The sequence below is a fragment of the Siniperca chuatsi genome, linkage group LG14 (assembly GCF_020085105.1).
Source record: "Siniperca chuatsi isolate FFG_IHB_CAS linkage group LG14, ASM2008510v1, whole genome shotgun sequence".
NCBI classification, from domain to species: Eukaryota; Metazoa; Chordata; class Actinopteri; order Centrarchiformes; family Sinipercidae; genus Siniperca; species Siniperca chuatsi.
The window spans coordinates 25,861,974-25,878,391 of NC_058055.1; the positions used below are offsets into that span (position 1 = coordinate 25,861,974).

General features: G+C 38.9%; 2 protein-coding genes and 1 long non-coding RNA gene across 3 annotated transcripts; all 3 read right to left on the minus strand.

The window, feature by feature from the left end:
• Positions 1–1,073: 1,073 nt before the first annotated feature.
• Positions 1,074–4,662, minus strand: LOC122888297 (histone H1-like). Its single transcript, XM_044222595.1, has one exon. It carries the CDS (start codon positions 2,418–2,420, stop codon positions 1,800–1,802), a length of 621 nt encoding a protein of 206 aa, XP_044078530.1. The 5' UTR covers positions 2,421–4,662; the 3' UTR covers positions 1,074–1,799.
• Positions 4,663–6,200: 1,538 nt separating this feature from the next.
• On the minus strand, positions 6,201–7,365 carry LOC122888300 (histone H2A-like). The gene has a single exon (XM_044222598.1). The coding sequence runs from the start codon at positions 7,052–7,054 to the stop codon at positions 6,671–6,673; it is 384 nt and encodes a 127-aa protein (XP_044078533.1). The 5' UTR covers positions 7,055–7,365; the 3' UTR covers positions 6,201–6,670.
• Positions 7,366–8,806: 1,441 nt separating this feature from the next.
• On the minus strand, positions 8,807–16,175 carry LOC122888308. The gene is made up of 4 exons (XR_006380673.1): positions 15,982–16,175; positions 15,312–15,502; positions 13,771–13,927; positions 8,807–12,612 (listed from the first exon to the last, which is right to left on the minus strand). It is a non-coding gene; the product is annotated as an uncharacterized LOC122888308 (long non-coding RNA).
• Positions 16,176–16,418: the final 243 nt, after the last annotated feature.

Consider the following 16,418-nt stretch of genomic DNA (forward strand, 5'->3'; position numbering starts at 1 on the left):
TGTTTGAAACATTGGAGCTTGTAGAAAAAGGAAAACAAACCCATTAATGCACCACATGGCAAATCAAATTGAAAAGTTAAATAGGAATTGTTTATGAAATGTCCTTATTATCCTAAACAACATTTTATACTTATATTTCTTAAATGTATTATTTTTTGCTTTGTACTTTTATTCCTGTGTGCACTGACATGATAAGCATTTCTGATTGTCATGTTAAGTTTACAATAATACATAAAAATAAAAAAAAAAGTATTTAAAGTATTTCTGATTCTGATTGATGCTGCAGCTGCTCATATTCACTTTGTACTGTTTGAAACTTTGGAGTTTGTAGAAACAGGGAAATACACCCATTGATACACCACAAATAGGAATTAGCTGTTTATGAAATATAGGTGGTGATATAAGATAATGTTTGTTTTTCTTTATAGGTCTATAATTTAAGAAAATATTAAAGCAGTTATACTGAATAAGTTCAGATATACTGACAAGTTGGTGCAGCTGCTCGAATTCACTTTAAACTGTTTAAAACAAATACACCATATCAGAATCAGAAATACTTTGATCCCTGAGGGGAAACTCTTTTGTTACAGCTGCTCACCATCACGTCAGTGCACACAGGAATAGAAGTACTAAGAAAAAAATATAATAATCTATAATACAGGTCAGATAAATTAAGTACCAAGTGGGTATAAGTATAAAATTAAAATAAGTGTAAAGTACAATGTGGATTACCGGTTGATGTATGTACGGAATAATAATACAATGTAATAATACAAGTAATAGGTAATAGGTAATAGTGCGTGAACTGTCAAGTTAAGTGTAACCTATTAAGATTATAATGAGACGGTGGATATTGCACAGTAGTAATAGAAGTATGAGTCAATATCAATTAATAGGGAATTTTAAACTGAAAACAGTATATTGCACAGCAGTATTAACAATTATGTCAAGTATTGCAGTGATGATCTCCTGTGTGCACTGACGTAAAGGCAAGCTACTGTAACAAAGAGTTTCCCTACGGGGATCAATAAAGTATTTCTGATTCTGATGTTAATGATCAATGTCCAGTTTAGTGACTTGGGGTCATACAGACACTGAGAGGGAGGAGTTAAATATATGGTTGATATGGCAAATCAAATAAAAAAAGTTAAACAGGAATTAGCTGTTTTAGCTCTGAAGGTGCATTGATTTATTTTTCCTCTAAATGTAGGTACTTTACCTGTATTGCATTTTTTGCTTAGTACTTCTATTCCTGTGTGCACTGACTTGACAAAAGAGTTTCCCTCTGGGATCAATTAAGTATTTCTGATTCTGATTGATGCTGCAGCTGCTCGTATTCACTTTGTACTGTTTGAAACATTGGAGCTTGTAGAAACAGGGAAATACACCCATTAATACACCACATGGCAACATTAAATAGGAATTAGCTGTTTAGGAAATATAGGTGATATAAGAAAATGTTTGTTTTTCTTTATAGGTCTATAATTTAAGATAAAATATTAAAGAAAGCAGTTATACTGACTAAGTTAAGATATATACTGGCTGTTTGTGAAATATAGGTGGTTCTCTGAGGTGCATATATTTATTTTTCCTGTAAATGTAGGTACTTAAAACATAATATTAATATTAAATGAGGCAGTGAATGTATTACTCTTCATCCTCATTACCCTAATGTCCTATCATCATCATCATCATCATCATCATCATCCTAAACAATAGGCGGGAAGAGGCTCTTTAAGGAGGCTGTGGTGGCTCTTAAAAGAGCCTTTTGTCGGGCCGTTAGTTCTCCTGATGGCAGCTCACTTCTTCTTGGGTGCTGCCTTCTTCACTTTGGGCTTGGCGGCCTTCTTTGCGGGGCTTTTCTTGGCTGCGGGGGCCTTTTTGACCACCTTCTTGGGGCTCTTGGCGGCCTTCTTGGGGGCCTTCTTGGGGCTCTTGGCTGCTTTCTTGGCCGCTGCGGGTTTCGCCGCCTTCTTGGGGGACTTCTTAGCGGCCGCTGCCGGCTTCTTGGGGGCCGCGGTCTTGGGCTTTTTGGCCGCTGCGGGTTTCTTGGCTGCGGCGGGCTTCTTGGCTTTAGGAGCGGCTTTCTTCACCGGCTTCTTGGCCTTGGTGTCCGCCTTCTTGTTCATCTTGAAGGAGCCGGAGGCGCCTGTCCCCTTGGTCTGGACCAGAGTCCCCTTAGCCACCAGGCTCTTGATGGCGATCTTGACGCGGGCCTTGTTCTTCTCCACATCGTAGCCTCCGGCAGCCAGAGCCTTCTTCAGGGCGGCCGCAGACACGCCGCTCCGCTCGTTGGATGCGGCCACGGCTTTGACGATGAGCTCCCCGACGCTGGGGCCAGCCTTCTTCGGCTTGGAAACCTTCTTCTTGGCTGCTTTGGCCGGGGCGGCGGCGGCTGGAGCCGGAGCTACTTCTGCCATGTTGTGCTCGTAGACCGGTTCCTCCTGACGATAACACGAGAGTCTGACGGGACTGTTGCGGAGCTCCGAGCAGGAGGCTGCACTTATACACACCGTGAGAACCGTGGAGACTCAGCCCGGCTCGCGGCCCCTCTGCGCAGGCTGGACGCCGCCATTTGTGTTTTCTCTGCACCGATAAAAGCCTCCAAACTAACTCTGGGAGAAGAGCTGCAGGCTGCCAGCGAAGCAGCCGACAGCGGACTCGTGTCTCTTCATGTTGCGGTCATGCGGAGCTCTGCAGTTTGTTGGCGGAGCCTCCAAACTTCACATATTCACCGCCTTGACCGGCGCTGCTCGGCGGCTTATCCCACTAATTTCTCTCCTAAAATGTATTAAAATGCATCCGAGCTCCATCAAAAGCCGTTTGCCAGCTGAGCCACATGTTCGTTCAGGGACTCGAAGTAAAAACAACCATCTGTTGGTGATCAGTTTGCAATAAACTCAAGATATTCTGGCAGCAGCAAGCACACCGATGATGGCAGAGGCCGGTGGAGCAGTGCAGCCAGACTTCCTGTCAGAGCTGTGGACATTTCTCCTGCTGAGGACAACTTGTGTGTTTATGGTTCTACCGCTAAATCAATAACTGACCAATATCAGCTCTCTCTGGAGCAGAAGCATGTGATATATTCAGTCAGAGCTGAAATGGCTCTAAATGTAACAGATGATAGTTACAGTGATTAATACATCATTGATGAACTGAAAATAACTTAATTAGGTGAGTGCTTTATGTTTTAATAAAGAGAAAAAAACAGCTTGATTAGAAAATGTTTTCTACTTTAAACATTTAACTATGTTTGAGCTAAGTACACACATGAGTAGGTCTACAGTGTCAATTTATTTCAGTTAAATTATTGGACATCTTCTAGCTGTTTTGTCCCTCTTTTGCAGCCATTAAGGCCAATTGGGGATCTATAATGTGTCTTATTAATTTCATTTGTTGATATTACATTTGACATTGAATATGTTTTGTGACAGGTGGAAAATGTTTCCCTAATTTCTAGATTTACAAACAACTATTTTGTTTTTTCATTCCCCGAATCTTCTGGAATCAACTTGATAACTTTATTATCTAAAACACAGTTTAAAAAAAACATTTTGAGACTGAAATGGCTGTGCTAACTTTATTTGATTTCAGATCTGCCAACTTCTGGTTTAACTTTAGGTGCTGAACTCCGTCACCTGGCAGCTGACGTTTCAAAAATTGACGTTTATTAGTTAATTAGTCAATTTAGTTACTTGGCCAAAGTCAAATGTTAAAACCTAATTTTCAACGGCTGAGACAAATAAATATTGGACATCCATTACAATGGACTCTGAGTCTGAACGGGTTTTAAAGATCCCCTCCAGACATGTTTTAAGACATTTAGAAATAACCTGCTTCAATAAGCATTTGTGTCTGAAGTGTTTTTTCTCAAAACAGCTGAATTGTTTAAATTTCTTAAAATCACATCTACTCCTTTTCCCTCATTGAAATGAACGAATGTGCAAATAGTTTTTCTTTTCCAAAGTTTAACTGCTGGACATGAGATGACTCCTACTTCAATGAAAAGTCCATTTGTGGTGTTTGTGCACTGGAGGCTTCCAGTTTCCACATCACACGTGTGTTGTGATGTCACAAAATGATGCTCGTGTGAACACGAAGGTGAAACTTTTCCTGGTCAGCAGATGAACGAACGTTTCTGCAAATACGTCGTTCTGCACAGAGAAGTTCAAACATCCGAGGGAAGAAACTGGACACGAGAGGTCTCCTACTAAATCACTCTTTTTGTGAACAACACACACTATTTTTATTCTTATCTCTTGTTTTATTAACCTTTTTACTTTCCGATTTTAACCACATTACTTTGATTTTTAGCCTTCTTGACTGTTCCCTTATCATAACGCATTCATTTATTTCTTATCTATTGTTGTCTCAGATGTGTGTGTATCTGAAGAACTTAAAGATTAATAGCTGCATTTATAAAGTGCTTTTATCCAAAGCGCTTTACAATGTGCCTCTCATTCATACTGCTTTATTACCCCTCAACTGTGGTAGTATAAATGGTGGCTCAGTAGTCCCAGTTTGTGCCTCTCATGCATAGCTGCTGGTAACATTATTAAGGCTTGGTCAACACCGTGGTCAAGCCAATCACATGCTAATCAGGTACTTAACAGTGATGAGGGAGGTGTAGCCAGAAAACAATAGGCCTGATTACTGATTACTGGGCCATCATGGAAACAAAAGAAGGTCAGTTTCAGGTGAAACTAGGCAGGGTAAACAGCACTCAGGTAGACTCCTTCCTGAGGGCAGGGCTTAAGGAACACAGAGTATCTTAAATTTCTGAGTTCTCAGACCATTTTCACAATTGAGAATGACTTCCGGATGGGAGCCGAAACGTCTTGATTCTGAAAACAGTGTCCAGATGACTACGACTGAAACCTTTTCTACGATAGAACACTCCTGGACGAATGAGAGACTACACCGTCTTATTATTAAGGCTTCACAAGTGCCGGCGGAGAGACGCCATTGCACATAATCTGTGGCAATAAACACAACAATAACTGTCAGAGCTGAAGTAGATATTTAGGTCTGACAAACAAAGACATCAACTTAACGTTTCACCAACATGTACGTACATAATAGTTATATGTTTGGTTTTACCTATTTTGGTTCAGTTGTATGTGTATTTCTGTCTTCCTGTAAACTGTTCATGGAGCTCTGTGTAACAGCGAGAGCAACTCAAAACCGGAGTCAAACTTCTTGTATGTGTTTACTTGACCAATAAAGCAGATTCAGATTCTAACAAACCAATTCTGAGTAGCAGAACTCATCCTGAAAATAATACACGCCATACCTAGCTATGACATGTGGTGCTCCCAAGTCTCTGAATAAAAGGGGGTAGAAATGGAGCAGATAAGCAACCACAGCTGTTGTTGCCATTTTGCAGGGTGGAGTTTGTGCTGCTGTTGAACTGTATTACATTACGCAGAGAGGTATTTGTTATTTTGCCTACCCTCATTGATATAAATGGGGTGGACAAAATACTACAAATTAGCAGCTGTCTGGACCTCTTTTTAATTTGGTGTTTGCTTTCCAAACGGCATCTGCCAGTGTGCATGAATGTGTAAATAATAACTAAATGATAACTGGAATCACATTTATTAGATATTTATTCATCTGACATATACCGGTATCAACATATTCAAAAGACATAAGATGAAGGACTTAAATACAATTTACTGACATTAATAAGTGTCAAATCAATGAAAAGTGATTCTGGTGTCTTGAGGGGAAAGTGCCATAAAACAATTGAGATCACACTACAGGCTGTTTTAAGTGTTCGATCTTGACACAAATGACAGACAATTATAATCCAGATTTGGCAAACTACATAAGAATATAATACAAGTATTTAATGTAAAGATCCTTCAGTGTGCAGCAGGCTCCTGTAGATCTACCAGTCTCTAGTAGCATCAAGGCCTGTGAGGCCAGCAGACTTGGTAACACGTTACTTTACTGCTACTTACCACAGTGTTACTTCACTTGAAACAGTAGTACTGCAGTATCAGTTTAAGTACAACACTAGTTGTGGTACTGTATGAATGTGTAATACTTGTCATTTTGAGTTTAGTTACCTGTGTATACCCACAGAGCAATAGACATTCAGCATTGCCATTGCCCATAGACCAGTGATTTTTGAGCTACGTATAGCCAGTTTTTAGACCATATTCTTATACAGGTTTTCCATTGAGAAATGTGGATTTTTTTTTTTTTTTTTTTTTTTTATTTGTTACAAGTGACAATATGCTAATATTTGCAGAAAAGTGATTCTTATAGTCATTTTGTTCTCATACATTTGCAATAGCCGTCTAATTGACAGCTAGACTCTTAAACTTTCACTTTTGAACCAAATTTAAACACATTTTAGATTTGACAGTTATGTCTTAATGCTGAAATTTCTCATTTCTAAAATTCTACATACTAAATTTTGCTTGTCTGTTTACCTTATCTCAAAGTGAGAAACTATACACTAGTCTTTCCAAGGGTTTTTAAGATACAACATGTGCTTTCAAATAAATAGTATTTAAGTTTAGATTATTGTTGACGGTCACTCACTGTATAGTTTAAAAATTGTGGAAAAGTACTTTAAGAATTTTGAAATAAGGGAAGCTGGTCTTTAGTTGTCGTGGGTGGCTCTTAAAAGAGCCGTTGTGTTGTTCCTTCCGGGTGTTTACTTCTTGGCGGGCTTCTCGGTCTTCTTGGGCAGCAGCACCGCCTGGATGTTGGGCAGCACGCCGCCCTGAGCGATGGTGACTCCCCCCAGCAGCTTGTTGAGCTCCTCGTCATTGCGGACGGCGAGCTGCAGGTGCCGGGGGATGATCCTGGTCTTCTTGTTGTCGCGGGCGGCGTTGCCAGCCAGCTCCAGGATCTCAGCGGTCAGGTACTCCAGCACCGCCGCCAGGTAGACGGGAGCTCCGGCACCGACACGCTGGGCATAGTTACCCTTCCTCAGCAGCCTGTGAACACGGCCGACGGGGAACTGGAGCCCGGCACGAGATGAACGGGTCTTAGCCTTAGCTCTGGCCTTACCGGCACCTTTCCCGCGACCAGACATTTTCCGCGTTTATTAGTAGAGAGAGTCTGAAAAAGTAAAACTGAAAGCGAGAAAACCGCCTTTATATGGCGACGCAGCTGCTCGCTCATTGGTTGGATTGAACGTAAGTATGATCGCCCAATCAGAAAAGAGTGTTACATTCCTGCATTATCTACAAGACTTCCGCTTTGCACTGTACGGGATTTTCAGAATAAAACGTGGCAGCTCAATGTGTATTTCACTGTAGAAAAAGTTATACCCTTTAAATAAAATGTAACCTGTTTAGAAGAGAGACTCCTTGTGGATGGCAGAGGTAGACAAAGAAAAACGTCAGTCACGCAAACACCCTCCCAAAGCTAATATATGTATAATGAATATCTAATATGTAATATCTTATTAATTTATAAATTTTTACTTATATTATTTAAATTAAAATACAATACCATACCCCACTTAAATGATCTTACCAATATAGAAATTAATAAATAAAAATGACAAATAAATTACTATTCAGGTAGAAGAAGAGTTGAAACCCTTGTTCTCTAAGGTGTGTAGTAGATATCACAATACACATGGATTCATTTCATTTTCAATAGAGAGTAAATTATTCCTTTTAAATATTCTTGTAATGCTTTTTAACATGTAGGTTTTTCTTTTGAAGATCAGGCGCCTTAACTCTCCTTTTATGTTTATTTTTTTGTTTGTTTGTTTGTTTTTAAGGTAAATTTGCTTTTACCTGTATGAAGTAGTGTAGACATCATACACCTCTTCTGAAAGTTATATTTTAATATTTATATTTATATATGTGACATATTCTACAGATATAGACATTGAAACTGTAGTGAAAGGTGCATGTTTTGCTGGTATGATGTCGATATGACTATGAACAGATCATTTTTCACTGTGCATTTTGAAGCGTCGCTGCAGCCAGAGCTGCAGGCATGCACAGAGGCATTTATGCTCAACGCACTGTCCGTTGCAATATTCTCCGACACGTCAGGGGGCGTACAAACAAAATGTCATGTGAATAAGCAAGAAGTCAACGAGTGTCACCGGAATAATGTCATTATCCAACAAGGAGGTCCCTCATACTTTTCTACACTTTCCTACAAAATAAGTCTATGAATTGCGAGTCATTTGGCTGTCAATGTGGTCTCTCAAAACAGAGTGGTCAATGTGTTTTGTAGAGGGGATTGGCATTTCCTCCAAGTAAAGGTTTCACACAAAGTAATCTTTACTAACATTAAACTAACTTGTTATAAAAACAAGTCCACACATTTCTGCTTCTGATATTTTCCTGGACAGTTGTTGAGCCGCTGGTCTCCTGAAATATAGCAGCAAATATAGTGAGTCAGTCTGTCGGTCAGTCAGTAATTGACAGGCACTACAGTATAGATGCTTTATCTTAGGTATTTATATATTTATTTTATATTTATTCTTTGACATTTCCGGCTGCAACTCACAGCCAGACGACCCTGTCATTGAGCTTGCCATTTAACTTAACTGCATTGTTTTGTTTTGTTTGTAGGCCTGCTAGTTTGAACCTATACAGTCTATGGTTTGAACCCACTGTCAGTTTGCACACACACACACACACACACACTGACACAGACGACACTAGCATGTCGATAACATCAATCCAGCCCTGCGCTGGTTGGTAAATAGAAATATTGGGACTGAAATTGACACCAGACCACATAACTTGAATGTGAATAACTGTTTAGCATCCTTAGACCTTTTCATTTTGTTTAGAAAAATGCCACTCACACATGATTTACACTAGGCGATGCTTTATTTTATGTACTGTGCTGTAAAGACTATTGCATATCCTCAAGTCCTAAAAGGCTGTAAGATAAGACATTGAAGGGATACAATTTTGCCTTGTTGACACCAAAGTCAGTATTATCACAGAACTAAGTTTCTTAAGCAACTTAAATTCATTTATTTAAGACATTTTAACTTCCTGGAAAATTCTGTAACTTGAATGAGACTTTGATAATAAAGGAAATAAATAGTCCAAAATGAGCTGTGAAGTTGCTTTTCTGACGTGAACTGAAAATCTCTCTTTCTTTCTCTCTCCCTCACCCGGCATCACTGCTGGTGACCCTGTAGCAGACACTTTTAATGTCATTTAAACTTTGGGTAGAAGTTGCTTAATTGGATTTGCTGTCCATCTGCTCTCCTCTATCAAAGTGGCTCTCTTGTCTTTGGAAGTTTGAAAACATTACTGAGTGTAAACACGTGTAAAAGTAATACCACTGCACACAACGTATTAATTCTCCCTGATTCACATATAAGTGTACCTAATCTATAAACATTCACATTGTTTGAATCTATAAGTGTATATAAGAGCATTGTTGTTTAAACCTTTATATACTGTAATAAATCAACCATCAGGAGAAACTATTCTTCTGATTTTTATATATAAACCTGAATATATTAAGACGGTTTAAGAAATTGAATTCCAGTTGCTGTCACTGACATTAAAGTCATTTGTATTACAAACACTAAAATATACAAATGTTCAGTTATTGTCAGTTAAGTACAACATTTGAGCATCTGTATAGTGCGTCAAAATACTACACAAACAGCCTTCCTGTCTGTCATATATCTGAGATTGGATGGGTTTCAATATTTTCAGCAAATAGAAAATCGTTAGTCGTTGACTCTTTGTGCATTTAAATCTGTAAGTCTAGTATATAGTAGCATTGAAATAGTATAAACATATACAATATTACTCCTTTCTGGTGTACCTTGTTTTAATATCTTCACAGGCTTGACAAAAATAAACTGAATAGTTTTGAAACATATAAATGTGAACTCTTTTCTGTGTTAATTTACCATTCCTAAGTGCTTTTGATTACTAATCTTCTGATCCTGCTAGTTAACAGGAATCTTTTATCATTAATATTGTGTTCAATATATTGGTTGTGTACAATGAAACATTACATTTGCGATGGAGCACAACAACAATGCCAAGGAAGGAGATCAATGTGATGCATCGTGTGTACCACAGGTATGATACGCTGACACTGATTATCTTTAAGATTACAATAATTGTCAAGTTTTGAAAATTAACAAAAATAATATTTAAATCGTTTGTTTATCTTTTGCAGAGAAATACATCTGCAGAAAAGTTGTTACAGTGGAAAATGGCCACAAGATGGCGCCCCCCCCCCAAAAAAAAAAAAAAATGGCGATTTGTGTCCAAAAAGGATGAAAGCAGAGAAGAAGAAAAAGTGGGCGTTCTTGTACCACGTGACACGTTTCCTCATACAAGACTCAAAAGACGAACCAGGTGTGTTTCTTTGACATAATGATGACAAACTAAACAAAGAGGCATTCAGCTGCGTTTGCTCTTCCTGTTTTAAACAGCTATCTAACTTCGACAGCATTACTCACAGAGCATTTGGCTGAAAGTCGCCAATTAACCAGGTCGCTCGTTAAACCGTAACACAGGTAAGACAGTCACACAACGGTATTTTAATATTTGATCATTTTCCCACGTGATCTATGTGGTCTAATCGTTTGTAATTAGCTCCACATCTAAGAGTACATTGCTGAGCAGTAAAGTTAAGCTAACTATTAATGTTCAATATTAATTTCCACCCGTTTTCTACTTTTTGTTCATGTGCATTGCTATCTAATTCAATGTTGGAGATTGAGTATATCTTGGAGTTTTACTAATGTCCGCCACTGTAGTTTAATTTGCCTTCAGTCTGACAGCTAATTGATTGATGTTATTAGCGCCATGTCCAATTAGAGCCACCAGTTGGCTGTTTATTCCTTTGATTTACTATATTTGGTTGTGTGAATGTTCATAATGTATTAATTTCACTGTAGTTATGTTATTGTTAGCACCATTACCATTTTTATTGAATTATATATATATTTTTTTTTTTTGTATTATTTGGGTAAAATTGTCACTTTTTTTTTTTCTTTCTAAGGCAAAATATAGTCATTTATATTCTATCAAAAGCTTGATTGGTTGAAATAATTAAAAACCTTTGCTTTGCATGTGGCCCATAGTGAAAAATGCTGATCAGCCGACAAATGTTATTACAAGATTTACAGCCCAAAATAGGTCAGACGACTTAATACTCGAAAGCACCATCTCCAATTTTCTGGACAAACTTTTAGCTTTTGATCTACATAAAGTAATGAAATTGGGATAAGCAGTAATCAGCTCGTCTAAACACTATTAATGATATAGAGGCATCCATCACTGTGGTTGTGAACCCACTGAATGTCAGAGCAGTAGAATTAATGTCTTTATTGCTGTATAATTTCCTGCCAGAAGCATGTGTTATACAGGCGCTGAGAGTTAAGTCAGGCAGGTACACAAGCCATTTTTTATTACTCATAAGTGCTATAAATGCAGCTTTCACAGAAGTGATTTCAGCCTGCAATCTATCAGAGGGATGAACATTGTGCTCTTTCTGTAAGGCACTCAACTGCCTTTCCAAATATCTCTGGGCTGCTCTTAGTCTCATTGGCAACATAAAACATGACAACACGTAACATAACCTGAATATACTGTGGACCTTACCTTAAACTGCACAGTGAAGTAGTTTCTAAATTGAGGGTCTTTGTCCACGTCACTTTTTAGTTACTTGGCTTATTTTCCGTCTGCATTTCCTGTGTGTTTTTGTTTCTGTTGAACCGCATCACTCAGTCCTCAGCTGTGATAAGGGCTGGGCTGGGTTAAGACAAGCCTTTTGATCAGTGTGGATTGCAATGGCTAGATGACAAATTAAAAAAGGCGGTGTGATCAGACAACAAAAAACTAATTTAGTTTCAATATTGATTCTACTGCACCAATAATGTCAGAACACCAACCAACAGTAACATATGTAATCCTCCATTTAACATTAGGCTTGATTAAAGTCTAGATATATTATAGTACTCTTGTAACCAAGAAAAAGCAGTGTTTTACATGCACCTTTCCTTTTTAATTTGTGTCCTTTCTGGAACAAATGGCAGCTAGCCTACATCTCAGCAATGACTGGTAATATTGGGGCTTTAAACCTTCTGTACTGTCTGCATGTGGTGCGACAGCCGGACGCCCAGACACAAACAATGCCTGTCTGACTGCGGAGACCCATCTGTCTTTCTGCTTGTCTCTTAGCTGAGAATGCACCTTCAGTTGTCTGCTTTGCATCATCTGCCTTTTTTTCAGTGCCCGTTTCTCCGCCCTCAGCCGTCTTCCTGCTGTTCACAGCTGGAACCTGCCCGCTCCTGTGGTCCTTCAGGCAAATCTCAGCACGTTTTGGCCCCCGATTTCCATCTGACCTGGAGAGAGAGGGTTGACGTGCTGAGCAGTCGAAATGGGAATATGTCCACCCTGTCTTCTTCCCCTCCTCCGTCCATCCTCCGCGGACAAGCCGGGCTGCAGTGAGGAAAGAGTCCGTCTGGCTGTGCAGCGTCTCCAGGGGATCTGAGAGCAGAGGCCCAGACATGGCCAAAGTCCTACCGAGGCCAGGAGGCACAGTCTCTGTCTTACTGTTGCCCTCCATCCCCCCCCTGTTGTCCCGAGTCTCCACCTCTGCTTCTGCACCTGGTTTGAGGTACTAAAGCACCTGAAAATCACATTTTTAAAGCATTAGATTAGATGACATGATAATAAATCAATGGTTCTCAACATGGGGGACAGAACCCCCCCCAACGGGTCACAAAGTCAGGCATTGTTAAATGGTTAAAGGGATAGACAGGGGGGCGAAAAAAGTTCTGCTAAAGAAGTGTATTTTTTCCATACTTCCTTTCTAATATTTGCTTTTTCATGGAGAGTAGTTTTACCTCTTCAGTCCTTTTACAATGTTTAATTTTAATATTTATAAGAGACAAAAACCACTCTTAGAAGGTAGGAGTACTCACAGCTCAAAGACAGCCTGTGAAACGTGTGATGAGGGTTAACAGGTTGTAGACATTGTTTCGTTTTAAGGGGTCACAAGCCAAAAAGTTGGTAATCACTGGATTAGCTCATTAAAACGAAATGTAGAAACGTGGACGAGGGCACTGAAGCCATGTTTAGCTAAGTCTTAAATCCTGTATGGTATTGTAGGAATGTTGGTAGTAAAAGCTTGAAACACAACATCGGCATATTATCACCTTTTTATAAAGTTGTTATAGTGAACATGTTAGCAAACAGTTGCTTATTTATACATCCAGCAGACGCAGAGCAACATAAGAATTCATTTGTAGTCAAGTTTCAATCTGCACAATGAATTTAAGAGTTAAGTTCAATATTCAGTATCTTTTTAGCTCTGCTTTGATCTCCACAAACTCCTGAGAAAAAATATATAGACTATATAGCTGCTAAATGTTTCACTATGTTCACCAGCTAGTTGCTAATTTTGTCTGTCTGCTGTTTGGCGCTCAGCAGGTATCGTTTGCTTAAAAAAAAAACAAAAAAAATACAGCTGCCTGCTGAGTCTTGTGTGCTGGAAATCCAACACAATGAGCTGAAAGATGCTAAAACGCTCTGTAGATTTGCAGGAAACTGCAGCTGATGATAATTATCTTAGTAGTGCTGCTTTAAGGTGGCTGCAGCCGAGACGGTTCCTGTGTTTTCATCAAGTCTCCACCAGGGGGAGGCATAGATCCTATGAAAGACCATTATAAGTGAGACCAACACAAAGCAACATAAATGTCAAAGGAGCAGTTCCTAGAAAGATGATCTTTTCTTCTGTCTTTAGTCATATTGCAATGTGCAAATGAACCAGCTAAGCTAAACTAACCTGTGGCTGCTGAAGCTGTTACAGAAGTGTGGACGAGAGTAACATGAGTCCTCCTCTGGGTGTGGAGCCCCGGACAGCAGCCACAGAGTCCATCCTGAGGAAGTGGTGGTTGTGCCAGCTGGAAGATGGACACCCAGGGCTCCTGGCTGCAAAGGTGCTAGAGGCAGATATGAAAAAGATAAAAAATAAGAGGACAAAGAAGAAAAAGACACAGTAGTATGGCTACAGTCCCACATGAATGAATGCACTTTCATTTGATGTGTGATTAGATATTCTTAAACCCAGCTGTAACCAGTTTCTAAGCATACCTTTGCACATTAGTGAAATTATATCACTAATATATTAGATATCTCATCCCCAGAGACAAAAAGTAATTAGAATAATATTGTAGGTATAACATTTTGTAAATTTATGATTTAAAATTCTAGTCGAGATCTCAGTGATTTCAAATATATCAAAAATATCAGCCTGAAATTTTAGAAAATGTGTATAAAATGATGCACAAGACGTCAGAATGGTGCAGCCATGAGAAAACATGGAGTCTTGAGTTTGAATATTTCACTCAGTGTAAACATCATAAATGCTTCAATGAAGAGTTGATACAAGGTAATACAGAATACATACAGTATGTTCATGCTCAGGCTTAATTTCATTCATCAGCTCTGTTTAGCTGTTAGCAGCTTTCAGCTAATTGTTTTTGGAAGCAGTTTTTTGAGTCTCGCCACTCTCATCAACTCCCCAAATTAAACCGTAAGCAGCTGATTCCAACAAACAAGCTCATCCAAGCAAATTATATGCCACCTGCCAAGCACAAACCATTATAACCAATAAAATGTACTTAATATAGGTAATAATCGCCATATGTGCTCACACCACCTCACAGCATCAGAGGTGTTTTTTCTTATCTAGACACATACAGACATACATAAATACATACATGCATGCATACTGCATATACATATGCAAACATTTATCAAAATCATGTAGCAATTATGCAAACAGCTCCAGTGTATCTGTATATCTACATATTGAACATATAGACGCAAGAAATAGTCACATAGCTGTAGATTCAGGTAATACCAGATTTCAGTGTGAGATCCTTTCAGTTCTTTCTCCTCTCAGGACCGACTGCTTCACCACTGCTGTCTCTATCTGACCCCCCCTCTCTTTGTCTGCCCCCATTTAACTGAGCTTTACTGGTACAAAGTGCAGTTCAGAATATAGCCTACATTTTGGTAGAAATTGGTAATGACATTTAATAAAAAAAAAAGTGTTATAGACAACTAAACATTTGTAATAGTGTACAAGTAAAATATTTAGTCATTTATGTTGGTTGTTACTTTATGGTTTATGTAAATACATATAGATGCGGGACAAAATAAAATGAACACCATAAAAAATGGAGTAATGGAGTCTGCCTTTATCTCTTTACCTGAGGCCATGTCCTACATCTTGCATTTAATTATGTATAGAAATGCAATAGAAAAAATAGAAAAAAATCTGAAAAAAAAAACAACAATCTCAACTCAAGGACAACTTACTAGCTTTTTCCTTAGCTTGCTCAGTTGTTATGGAGACGTAACTGTTCACATATGAGTGGTAGCTGCGATGCTTTCATCCGTAGCACTTTCAAAACGTCCTCTCCAGCCTGAGAACGTCTTTTCCGGCCGCGGCTGTTTTAAGCGCACAATCCGCTGTATCAGCACGACTGGCTGTTTGTTTAGCAAACCAGCTGCAAGAAAAACACAGACACAACCAGAGCTACACATAATACAGTGTCTATGCTTGAATTAAACTGTTAACTCATAGTGCTTCATAATTAACGTCTCCTATTACTCAACACTCTGATAAACAAGGCTGGTCTGTTGTGCTAACTATATATATATATATATACACTTGCGCGCACAAATTAATCATAACGTAGGAACGGATTGTATCTTGTGTGCACGCAATAGCATTTCAAGTAGGAGTGGGAGATACCGCATAATTTGGTTTCGATCCGATACCAAGTAATACAGAGCCAGAATCGCCAACATCGATACGATTCGTTTTATTATTAAAAGCAGCTTATGTACTTTCATGTGGGGGAGAGCAGTGTGCCATGATTTATGAGGTGACTACATCATCAATAGGCTAAATCCAAATACATTTTCATGACCACTAAATGATTTGCCAAAGGTTAGCATTAACTGTTAATAATATAATTTCTACCTGCCACCTGTGAGACCCGGGTTTGATGCACACATTGCAGTTTGCAACGTTTTCATTCACAGCTGTGAAATAGCTACAGACGATGCTCCACTTTTGTTCAGCCATCACTGCAAATTATGTGTTAAACTAGTCAGGGTACACTGCAGGCGTGCGGCGCGTATGTTATTTTGAGTGCACATAACACAACAACAGCAGAGGAGAAGCAAAGAGCACACGCACTAAGATGTGTTCACAACAACTCAACGTTGTTTGCACAGAGTGTCCTACACTTAGTTGAATATTTGTATTTCATCAAAGACCTTTTCCTAATTTTAGTGCTTTGAGTTGCCTAAACAGAAACATTAAAATGTTAATAATGCTCTGGTTGGCATGAGCGGATATTGTGGGAAAACATTGTTTCTTTCAAAACATATTTGTTGCAAATTATCAGTATATAA

Excerpts from the sequence above, each read along its gene's own strand:
- LOC122888300 (XM_044222598.1), bottom strand. The coding sequence starts at position 7,054 with ATGTCTGGTCGCGGGAAAGGTGCCGGTAAGGCCAGAGCTAAGGCTAAG.
- LOC122888297 (XM_044222595.1), bottom strand. The coding sequence starts at position 2,420 with ATGGCAGAAGTAGCTCCGGCTCCAGCCGCCGCCGCCCCGGCCAAAGCA.